This window comes from Procambarus clarkii, chromosome 27 (genome assembly GCF_040958095.1).
Source record: "Procambarus clarkii isolate CNS0578487 chromosome 27, FALCON_Pclarkii_2.0, whole genome shotgun sequence".
NCBI classification, from domain to species: Eukaryota; Metazoa; Arthropoda; class Malacostraca; order Decapoda; family Cambaridae; genus Procambarus; species Procambarus clarkii.
In genome coordinates, this window is record NC_091176.1 from 10,477,714 (window position 1) to 10,490,198 (window position 12,485).

A 12,485-nucleotide genomic window follows, 5' to 3' on the forward strand; every position below is an offset into this window, starting at 1 on the left:
AAGTGCTCGCTACATTAACTCAATTCAATATTTAATTATATAACTGAAGCATTCGACTAAATTTTGCCTATATAAATTAGGAATATGCTTTATTTCAACCAAAATTCGAGGAATTATGTATTTTTTTCCCCTAGTGTTGTTTTTCATGCCACAGAAAATCGTGGATATTAAGCTCTTTAACACCTGTGTTCGGGTTACGTAATAAGCAACACCTGAGCTAAAATCACCTTATAAGATCTTTTTTTTTAAGCCCAATTAGCAAAATAAAAACCACGAATATTACACAACTTATAAATAATACGATTGACTCACAAAGCAATATCAAGTTTCAGGATTCTCTAGTAAAAACAATGGGATTCCTCAGAATCTGTGCAACATACAGGCTCAAAATGTAGCAAACTGATTGTGGGAGAGCAGATACAGACTACAGGGCAGACACAGCAACAGCAGAGGAGGTCACTGGTGTGAATAAATGAATTTGGGGGTTCATTCCCTGAACACACACATTACGTGGCTCTGTAACCCTTTCCAATACTGCCTACGGGATGGGTATAGGGTGCATAAATAAATGAACTAAACTGATGTGAATAATGTGGTCAGCGCTGCAGCTGAAACCCAAGCCCTTATAACTGGGGAACTTGAACCACGAGATAATAGAGTAGATGAATCTAATATCAAGGAAGAGAAGAATTTCTTGACCAGCTATAGGACACCTCACACAGCATGTGGATGATGATATACAACTCTTTTTATTTATTTATTTATTTATTTATTTATTTATTTATATATATACAAGAAGGTACATTGGGTTTGTGAGAATACATTGGATAGTACAGTATTTACATTCTTGTAAAGCCACTAGTACGCGCAGCGTTTCAGGCAGGTCCTTAATCTAGCAGATAATTTTAAGTAGGTAATTTCAATCAGAATTTATAAATGATAAAGATACATTACAAGAGAAAAATGAGATGAGAAAGATAAGTAAGTATATTAAAGCACATTGTTATATTAAAGCTCTGATTGATTACATTGACAGCTTGATTAGTAATTTAAACAAGATTAATAGACACCATACAGCAGATTGACAGCACATATAAGACAGCAATGATCACAATGGTAAAGATGTTCAGAATGGGTACATAAAGATTGGGAGACTGGGTAGCAATAGATACAGATAAACAAGATTAATAAACACCATACAGTAGATTGGCAGCACATATAAGAAGACAGCAATGATCACAATGGTAAAGATGTTCAGAATGGGTACATAAAGATTGGGAGACTGGGTATAAGAAAACAGCAATGATCACAATGGTAAAGATGTTCAAATTGGGAACATAAAGGTTGGGAGATTGGGTAGCAATTGATACAGTGCAATTTTAAGGCAAAAAGTGAAAAACTATGAAGATGAAATTAGGTACTTTTTAGTATTGATTTTGAATGATGTAAAAGTTGGACAGCTTTTCAATTCAATAGGGAGTGAGTTCCATAAACTGGGTCCCTTTATTTGCATAGAGTGTTTACACAGATTAAGTTTAACTCTGCTCTTGATATATTGGATTTGCACCCAAAATTGACCATGTAATGTATCAATTATACAATGTATGTATGAGATGTAATCTTTATAACTTGAGCTTGTAAAAGCATCTTAATCACCTTCAGTGGTTAAGTGCTTAATAACACACTAGTTTCTCTATCAACTATCTTACCCTCTCAGAGTAAGTAGGAGAGCCATAAATGCATGTATGTGTGCATGTGTATGCATGTGTATTTATGTATATATGTATATATATGTGTATATATATATGTATATATGTACATGTATGTATACATGTACATATATTTGTATTCACCTAGTTGTGCTTGCGGGGGTTGAGCCCTGCTCTTTCGGCAGCCTCTCAACTGTCAATCAATCAACTGTTACTAACTACTAACTAATTTTATTTTTTTCCTCCGCACTGTATGTTTTTTCCTCCTCCTGTGTGTATGTATATGTATGTATGTATATAAAGTATATGTGGAAGCTGATCAGAATTACATTTCACCTTTATAAATGCACATTAATGACACTATGTAAAAGACACATCGACCAATTTATGTAGGGCAGACGTAACTCTGTGTATCTATGTATTTATGTCTGTAGATTAGATTATCATTTTAAAAGCAGTACAATCACCTTCTGTGGCTGATTGTTCAATAAATCCCTGAACTATATGTTTAACAAATCTCTCACCCTGTCCATGGAGGACAGAAGAAAATGTATATATATTCTGGTTAGCATTGTAAATGTCTGGCCACGTCTGTGGTAGAAAATAATAATAATAAAAAAAACAGCATGTGCCCGAGTCCAAGCCACATGTAGCAGCTTAATTAATTTAGGTGTACAAACATTTCTTCACAAAGGCTCTGTAATACTCACTATCCCTTGCTAACTAAACAATTGACAATCAAAGGGGTTAACAATCCTTAGCTTAATAAAGGGATACTCAAATAAATCAATAAAAACCTGATTATGAGTAATGGTGTTAGTGATGGTGTTGGTGATAGTGATGCCATTACTGATGGTGTTATTGTGCTGCTGCAGATGGTGGCGATATTGAAGCTGTTGATGGTGTGTTAGTAATGATAAATACGTGATATAGTGATGTTGGTGGCGTTAGTGATGAAAATGGTGCTAGCAATGGTATAGTGATGGTGCTGATGATGATGGTGGTGGTGGTAGTGATAATGCTGTTGATGGTCATAGTGACCATCAACAGCATTATCACATCACAATGAAGATGGTGGTGTCAGTGATGTTGATGATAGTGATGCTGTTGATGATAATGATGATGGTGGAGGGTATTGGTGATGCTGGTGCTGGTGGTTTTGGTGATGCTGATGGTGTTAGTGGTGATGGTAGTGCTTGTGGTGATGGTGGTGTTAGTGATGATGATGGTGAAATTTGTATGGTGTGGCTGGTGATGTTGATTATGCATATTTTTTTGGGGGGGGGCTGAGATATTCCTGCTCAGGCCCTATAGCCTCTGGTTGGCCCACTAAGTGTTACTTGTTTCTTGTTTCTGTTTGTTTTACTTAGGCGGAGTATGAGTATTTATTATGTTTACTTCAGTAAGATTATGGCGCGACCCATGTGTTTAACAACTTCTTCTGCTCTGCTGAATCTTAGTTGAAATCTTATTGGGTGTGTAACTGTGCACTGTGTTAGACAATGTACCAGTGGTCTGTCGGGCATTTCTCCACTGTGGTGACGATGATGATGATTATGCTGCTGATGGTGATGCTGGTGAGGGTTTTTGATGTGATGGTGAGGGCTAGTAACCGCCCTCACCATGCAAACAGGGTAGGTCGGGTCCTCCTGACGCAGGTTCCGGGACGCGGTGGCGCCGTTATCATGCTGGGGGCGTCAGTGTCGCCCCAATCAACATGCCCGCGCTGTCCGAGACCACACGCATTATTTAATGCTATGAAGTAACTATTATTTCCAGATTGATTCTACACTAGCCATCCTCGCTACAGAGTGATGATAAATGGTGAATGTATCGGCCGGACGTCAGCGGTGGAAAAACTGGCTCCTGTCACCACGCCCACGTCGACCCACTTCCAGCTATGAGATAGTTTCCTGTTGTTGTTCTTGTTTAAGATTCGTTACTCGGAACAAAATGTTCCAAGTAGCACGGGCTATGGTGAGCCCGTAGTGGACTTACCTGGCACAGGAGCGGGGCTGTAACTTGATAGTTTCCTCTAACAGTCTTATGATATACGTGGGCAGAGTTGCTATTATGTTGTAGACTTACATTACCTCAATTCAAGCTTTCATTCGTCATATATTTGGTTCACGCTATAGAGAATATACTAAAACACAAATTTCGAAATAAATAATAGGGTACTGCAACCTTAATATCACTCATCAATATTATAAATGAGAATGTCTGTATCTCTGTCTAAGGTTCGAGGCTAGACTGTTGGGGGAATAGCCTCATCAAATTTTGCAGGGGGAGTGGTCTGGGGTATAGGATGGACATAGGTCGAACCCGACTAGCACAAGTTACATTCTTTAAGAAATATTTATCGAGACCTTCATGCGATTTTCGTGGAGTCAAGTGTGTAACACTTGGCGTGCCTTCCATAGAGCTTCCAGTGCATTGCAATACATTTTCTGTGACCCATACAGTTGCTTCAGTGCTTCCTAATATAGTTTCTGAGACCCATACAGTTGCTTCAGTGCTTCCTAATATAGTTTCTGAGACCCATACAGTTGCTTCAGTGCTTCCTGATATAGTTTCTGAGACCCATACAGTTGCTTCAGTGCTTCCTAATATAGTTTCTGAGACCCATACAGTTGTTTCAGTGCTTCCTAATATAGTTTCTGAGACCCATACAGTTGTTTCAGTGCTTCCTAATATAGTTTCTGAGACCCATACAGTTGCTTCAGTGCTTCCTGATATAGTTTCTGAGACCCATACAGTTGCTTCAGTGCTTCCTAATATAGTTTCTGAGACCCATACAGTTGTTTCAGTGCTTCCGAATATAGTTTCTGAGACCCATACAGTTGTTTCAGTGCTTCCTAATATAGTTTCTGAAAAAATGGAAAAATGGGGTGAAAGAGGAGGTGAAAGAGGAGGAGGAAGAGGGGGAGGATAAGATGGGTAAGGACTAAGTGAGGGACCAAGGGGGTGGGGGAAGAGAAGGGGGGAATTCATTCGCGTTATTGACGGAGAGAGTGAGTAGGGAAGATGGTTATGGCGATGAAGGTAATGTATACAGTGAAGATAGTGTGTAGTGAAAATTTAAGATGAGCGGAGAGGGGGACAGAGGGAAGGTGAGGGGTGCGGGAGAGATGAAATGACGGGAAGAAAAGGACGAAAGGAAGAAAGGGTAAAATGGAAAGGGAGGGAGGGAAGACCGGGAAGGAGCGAGAGAGTGGTGGAAGAGATGTGTGAGCTAGATTCGTTCTGACCATTCCTTCAATGTCTGCTTGGAGAAGAATCGGTGTCTTACTCTCAAAAAAAGAGCTCGGTAAAGATGGCCGCTTGCCGTAATATATTTAACCTACGTACCTTGAGGAAGCACCTCAAGGTACGTAAGATTCATTATGATATTTTTTCTGGCACATGTTTTGCCAGTATTAGCCGCACCGATCTTAACTTTTCAGCTGTACGTTGTACACAGCTGTGTGCCTGGGGCCAGATTCACGAATCTGTTACGCAAGCACTTACGAACCTGTACATCTTTTCTCAATCTTTGGCGGCTTTGTTTACAATTATTAAACAGTTAATGAGCTCCGAAGCACTAGGAGGCTGTTTATAACAATAACAACAGTTGATTGGCAAGTTTCCATGCTTGTAAACTGTTTAATAAATGTAACCAAAGCCGTCAAAGATTGAGGAAAGATGTTCACGTCCGTAAGTACTTGCGTAACTGCTTCGTGAATCTGACCCCTGGTCCCTCCAGCCACAACTCTAATGACTTGTATAAACCACTTAAGACTTAGTCATGAAGACTTTATCTTAAAGTCTTAAGACTTTAAGACCATGTTGCACCGGGGGAACAGTGGGCCATGTTGCACAGAGGACCAGGGGGGGGGGGGTGGAAAAGAAAAACTCTTAATCATGTTAACCAGCGCTGTAGACATGATAGCAGCAGGACAATGCCTGCAGCACAATGCTACCACTGAAGCAAGCATTCCACACCTGCTTGATTCCATACTTCCTAGTCGATACACTGTCGAAATGTCACTGGAATGAAGATCCGCCTCACCAGCATGTATTATTCCACGGGGCCTCCCTCTCTGTGACGCGCTCTCCGCCTCCCCTCCCTACTACAAATGACCTCAAACTGCTGAAGGAAACTCCTCTCAAAGAACGTATACTTTCCTTTTTCTTTTTACTGGTCGTGGCTTTTCTCGATGAGGAATGTGTTTCAGGTCTGACAACGGGTATATATTGTATGGTAAATATATTCCCCGAACTTATATATATATATATATATATATATATATATATATATTATATATATATATATATATATATATTATATATATATATATATATATATATATATATATATATATATATATGCGAACAAGCCTGAATGGTCCCCAGGACTATATGCGAATGAAAACTCACACCCCAGAAGTGACTCGAACCCATACTCCCAGAAGCAACGCAACTGGTAACTACAGGGCGCCTTAATCCACTTGACCATCACGGCCGTCAAAAGGAAGTGATAGCCGAGGCTATTTGAGCCACTTCCCCGACGGCAACTCGGATGGTAATCTTGGGCATAGCATTTCACCAAATCACCTCATTCTTTGGGGCACACGTGAGGAACACAAATGCGAACAAGCCTGAATGGTCCCCAGGACTATATGCGAATGAAAACTCACACCCCAGAAGTGACTCGAACCCATACTCCCAGAAGCAACGCAACTGGTAACTACAGGGCGCCTTAATCCACTTGACCATCACGAGTCACCACCACTCGAGTCACTTCTGGGGTGTGAGTTTTCATTCGCATATAGTCCTGGGGACCATTCAGGCTTGTTCGCATTTGTGTTCCTCACGTGTGCCCCAAAGAATGAGGTGATTTGGTGAAATGCTATGCCCAAGATTACCATCCGAGTTGCCGTCGGGGAAGTGGCTCAAATAGCCTCGGCTATCACTTCCTTTTGACGGCCGTGATGGTCAAGTGGATTAAGGCGCCCTGTAGTTACCAGTTGCGTTGCTTCTGGGAGTATGGGTTCGAGTCACTTCTGGGGTGTGAGTTTTCATTCGCATATAGTCCTGGGGACCATTCAGGCTTGTTCGCATTTGTGTTCCTCACGTGTGCCCCAAAGAATGAGGTGATTTGGTGAAATGCTATGCCCAAGATTACCATCCGAGTTGCCGTCGGGGAAGTGGCTCAAATAGCCTCGGCTATCACTTCCTTTTGACGGCCGTGATGGTCAAGTGGATTAAGGCGCCCTGTAGTTACCAGTTGCGTTGCTTCTGGGAGTATGGGTTCGAGTCACTTCTGGGGTGTGAGTTTTCATTCATATATATATATATATATATATAGTGTCTTGTAGCACAGTGGTCTGCGTACGCGGATCACAACAAATGGTGCCCAAGGAATGTGTAAGTACTTCGTTCATAATGATGTACTGCCAGGAATCTTAGCTAAATATACAAAATGTGCTTACTGTAGGTGCAGGCTGCACATGACTGTAAAGCTGCCGCCCAGTGGGTGAGTGTATTATATATTATATGACATCACAGAGTGGTGTCTGGGGCTGGAGGTTTGTGTTGAGTAATTAGGGGTTGGAGATAATGAAGGGTGGTAGCTTCCCAGGCACAGATACCATAGGCCAGATATAGATACACGAGTGGATAACACAAGAGTTACTATGACAGGGCGAGGTGCTTAGTATCTGCCTTTAGAGAGAATGGTTTTAAGGAACTTTTTAGTTATATATTGTATATGGTATCGTTAATTAAACTTGTTATCAATGTGAACACTGAAGAACTTCCCAACCTACTCCGTGCATAATTTGGGTATTGTTAATATTTAGGTTAATTTGACTGTTGGATATTAAAATAAATTTAACAAATATGAGCGTCCTTGCATGAAGTCACCTGTAAATCTTGTAATTAATCCGCAGTTTCAGTTTTATAGGCTTAGCAGACATGAGCCCGTAGGGGTGCAACACAGCAATATAGTTTAATACTGCTATAGACAATATAAAATATAAATATATCTTGTCCATTATATTTTCCACACTACAATATACAATCATAATAAAGAAATGTATATGTTTATCTCTCAGAATGTTCGGTAATATGTTTATTGACCAGACCACACACTAGAAGGTGAAGGGACGACGACGTTTCGGTCCGTCCTGGACCATTCTCAAGTCGATTGAACAGCCTGAATATGTTTATTGTTTGTGATGTGTGTCTATACATGTATGAACACGTTGTACTGAACGGCGTGAGAATAGCTTGAGCTACCTCATCCCTTTGTGTGTATTTTATCTCAATAAACTTATTTCTATTTCAATTTTAATAATACAATCGTCTCATCATGGACAAGCAGCACCACACTGCAGCTGTCCTCCACAACACCGCTTCATAAGGCCGAGTGTTCAGTGTTCCTTGTGGTGAATTGTCTCATGCATTATATATCAATACACTGACTCCCCTCTTCATAAACTATCATAGGAACATAAGAATAAGGTAACTGCAGAAGGCCTATTGGTCCATACGAGGCAGCTCCTATTTATAATCATCCATCATCATCATCATCCAGTCTTGTTCAAAATCATTATATCCTATGAATTGGTCCCGCCAAACTCACCACCTCTGGCGGCCTGTAGCACGTCCCAGCCATCCTCTTCCCATCCTGCTAGAGGATATACTATCCTTACTATTCTACAGTCAGATATTCAACGCTGCCAAACCATCTCAGAATGTTCTCTTCAATCTTCTGGGTTACTGACTTCATACTCTACATCTCTCCATAAACGTCGAGTCCTTCATTGCCGGACCAGGTGTGAGTGGTGTGGTAGTGAAGGACCATTGCACCGGGTACTGCACCACTCTCGTCAACGTGTCTCCAGCCATGGCTCGCTGAAACATTGTGAAACATAAAAAGGTAAAATGACGAATTGTTGTAGAGTTCACCATGGTGAAGAGTTAAGTACACGTAAACAAATATATTTACATATCTAAATATTGTACAGTGTGGCCTAGCTCCAGGAGGTATGGCGGACAAGTTGCCTTGGTATACAAGTTTACTTCATATACTATGCTCCCCCCCCTTATACCAATCTTGTGAGTGGCAGGGGAAATGTTATAGGGGCACATATAATGGGCTAGGGAACTTTTTTTTCTGCAGGGATATTCTTGCGCGGGCCCTAAGCCTCTGGCTGGCCCCACTATCTTATCTTGAGGTTATCTTGAGATGATTTCGGGGCTTTTTAGTGTCCCCGCGGCCCGGTCCTCGACCAGGCCTCCACTCCCAGGAAGCAGCCCGTGACAGCTGACTAACACCCAGGTACCTATTTTACTGCTAGGTAACAGGGGCATAGGGTGAAAGAAACTCTGCCCATTGTTTCTCGCCGGTGCCCGGGATCGAACCCGGGACCACAGGATCACAAGTCCAGCGTGCTGTCCGGCTCGGCCGACCGGCTCTCACTAAGTGTTACTTGTTTCTCGTTTCTGTCTTATTAAGGCGGAGTATGAGCGTTTGTGACTCGTACGGTTCAGGAACTGAACCCTAGTTTATTTAGATAAGCAAGTTACAGCCTACAGGAAATAATTACATAGATTGTTAAGCAAGTTCTCTTATTGTATTCCAAGCTACAGCCTCGGCAGGCGTTAAGAAGCATCCCAGTTAAGGAGAAATTATCAGCTGTGCCATGATTTGTAATTATGTATTATATATTACAGGAAAATGTTAGATTACCACCCAAGGAATATATTAGTTCTGACGGAACTAAACTGCCCGTGGAAGACACTATATTAGTCCTTAGCACTAGTTTCATGTGCATATTTTAGTTGCTATCATCGTGGGGCTCCTCGAGCCACTCCCTCTCTCTCCACACTCCTTTTCTTACACTAAAGAAAACTGAAAGTCTTTAATATCTAACAACACAAAACTTTTCAGCACCTGAGTAACCACAGCGTGACTTTACATATGATCTAAATCAAACTTATTTTTTCTGGGTTACATTCGAAGATAGGATAGCTGAATACGTCAACAGAAAACGGAATGTGGCAACCTGATGCGCGCCTCATATAAAGGAGAGGGCGCATGTGAGCTCACAGTAGGTGGACCTCTGTGATCACTTAGTACACTCTGCTCTAGTGTATTCTCTCGCTCGCCACTCACACCATCCATACGGACGGGTGTAGATCGGTGGACAGCCACGCGCAAGTGGCCAGTTAGTGGTAGTTACGGTGAAGTGTTCAGTTGGTGGTAGTTACGGTGAAGTGTTCAATTGATGGAACTTACAAATGTTTAGTTGATACTAGTTACTGTGAAGCAGTGCTCTACAATTCGAGGAGTTCTGCCTCTGGCAACTGATAACAAAATACTAGTTATATGATCTGTGAGTGAGTGAGGCCTTCCCGTAGAGCAGTACAACCGCCCCACGCCTGACGGGATGTAAACATTGCCTACCTCAGGTGGTTGTTGTTGTTGCTGTTATAGATTCAGCTACTCGGAACACAAGTTCCAAGTAGCACGGGCTATGGTGAGCCCGCCTGACAGGCTCACACCCTCCAGCCCAAGTAGAGCACTGACAAAACAGCCAGATGGTGATATAAGGTCATTAGAATAGATTAATATAACTGGTGAAAGTGCAAGTTTTGGAATAACTCTACATCACTCTAGCTTGTAAGAACAAACATTGGAGAAGATAAAGCTCTTCTTGAATCTCACCCAGTCATCCACTGGAAGATCCAAACAAGCAGAGTGGCGTGTGTGAGGACTAGTTCCGGGAGCGGCACGCACGCACGCACGCACTCGCACGCAGGCATACTCTTGCACGCGCTCACGCACTCGCAAACACACATACACACACCGAAAAAAAGGTACACTCGCGGCACCAAAGAAGCTCCACCACAGAGTAAAGAGTGACGCAGATATTGACGGCAGCTACAGGTGTCTGGGCGCCGGTGTGACGCACTGAGGGCAGCTACAGGTGTCTGGGTGCCGGTGTGACGCACCGAGGGCAGCTACAGGTGTCTGGGTGCCGGTGTGACGCACCGAGGGCAGCTACAGGTGTCTGGGCGCCGGTGTGACGCACCGAGGGCAGCTACAGGTGTCTGGGTGCCGGTGTGACGCACCGAGGGCAGCTACAGGTGTCTGGGTGCCGGTGTGACGCACTGAGGGCAGCTACAGGTGTCTGGGTGTCGGTGTGACGCACTGAGGGCAGCTACAGGTGTCTGGGTGCCGGTGTGACGCACTGAGGGCAGCTACAGGTGTCTGGGTGCCGGTGTGACGCACTGAGGGCAGCTACAGGTGTCTGTGGACGCGGGTGTTGGATGGTACAGCACAATGGCTACATAACTACGAGGACTTAACGAGGCAAGCTACAGTGACAGAAGAGACCCGGGAGAGATGAGAGGGTGAAGAGGGTGACAGAAGCTGTGGGTTCTCCCCAGTGAGAGTCCTGAGAGAGGCAGAGGAGGCGTGGGTTCGTCCCAGTGCGGGGCCGGAGGGCAGAAGGTGCCGTGGACGCGCTGGGGAAAGTGGATCTGGCTCGTTCTTTTCACCATGACGCTGCTCCTGCCGTTCATGCCAGGTGAGTCTTGGGGCATCGCCTGGTGGGCGTGTGGGCGGGCGGGCGTAGGTCCAACACGCTCGTCCACGCGCGCCTGCACGCCCACGGCTTCTTAGATGAATTTTAATTCGTGCTTTATATACCTGTATTTATATATTGGATTATATTATTGTTTTATATTAATCATTAATCGTCCTTGGCGGCGGATGTGAGCTGGCAAATATGTACTAGAAGTATTATGGGGACGTGAACTGGCTACCATGGGTACTGGTATGGGTCTGAGTCACCCTGGGGGGCTACCATGGGTACTGGTATGGGTCTGAGTCACCCTGGGAGGCTACCATGGATACTGGTATGGGTCTGGAATCACCCTGGAAGGCTACCATGGATACTGGTATGGGTCTGAGTCACCCTGGGAGGCTACCATGGATACTGGTATGGGTCTGGAATCACCCTGGAAGGCTACCATGGGCACTGGTATGGGTCTGAGTCACCCTGGGAGGCTACCATGGATACTGGTATGGGTCTGGAATCACCCTGGAAGGCTACCATGGATACTGGTATGGGTCTGGAATCACCCTGGAAGGCTACCATGGGTACTGGTATGGGTCTGGAGTCACCCTGGAAGGCTACCATGGGTACTGGTATGGGTCTGAGTCACCCTGGGAGGCTACCATGGATACTGGTATGGGTCTGGAATCACCCTGGAAGGCTACCATGGGTACTGGTATGGGTCTGGAGTCACCCTGGAAGGCTACCATGGGTACTGGTATGGGCCTGAGTCACCCTGGAAGGCTACCATGGGTACTGGTATGGGTCTGAGTCACCCTGGGGGGCTACCATGGGTACTGGTATGGGTCTGAGTCACCCCTGGAGGACTACCATGGGTACTGGTATGGGTCTGAGTCACCCTGGAAGGCTACCATGGGTACTGGTATGGGTCTGGAATCACCCTGGAAGGCTACCATGGGTACTGGTATGGGTCTGGAATCACCCTGGAAGGCTACCATGGGTACTGGTATGGGTCTGAGTCACCCTGGAAGGCTACCATGGGTACTGGTATGGGTCTGAGTCACCCCTGGAGGACTACCATGGGTACTGGTATGGGTCTGAGTCACCCCTGGAGGACTACCATGGGTACTGGTATGGGTCTGAGTCACCCTGGAAGGCTACCATGGGTACTGGTATGGGTCTGAGTCACCCCTGGAGGACTACC

At 44.1% G+C, this 12,485-nt stretch overlaps 1 protein-coding gene across 1 annotated transcript in view; it reads left to right on the forward strand.

The window, feature by feature from the left end:
* The first annotated feature begins 9,803 nt into the window (after positions 1–9,803).
* LOC123762650 (uncharacterized) overlaps positions 9,804–12,485 on the forward strand; it is a 90,336-nt gene continuing 87,654 nt past the window's right edge. The window contains exon 1 of the mRNA XM_069332326.1: positions 9,804–11,290. Within this exon, the coding sequence (XP_069188427.1) occupies positions 11,263–11,290 (28 nt within the window). The 5' untranslated portion in view covers positions 9,804–11,262. The remainder of the gene's footprint in view (positions 11,291–12,485) is intronic.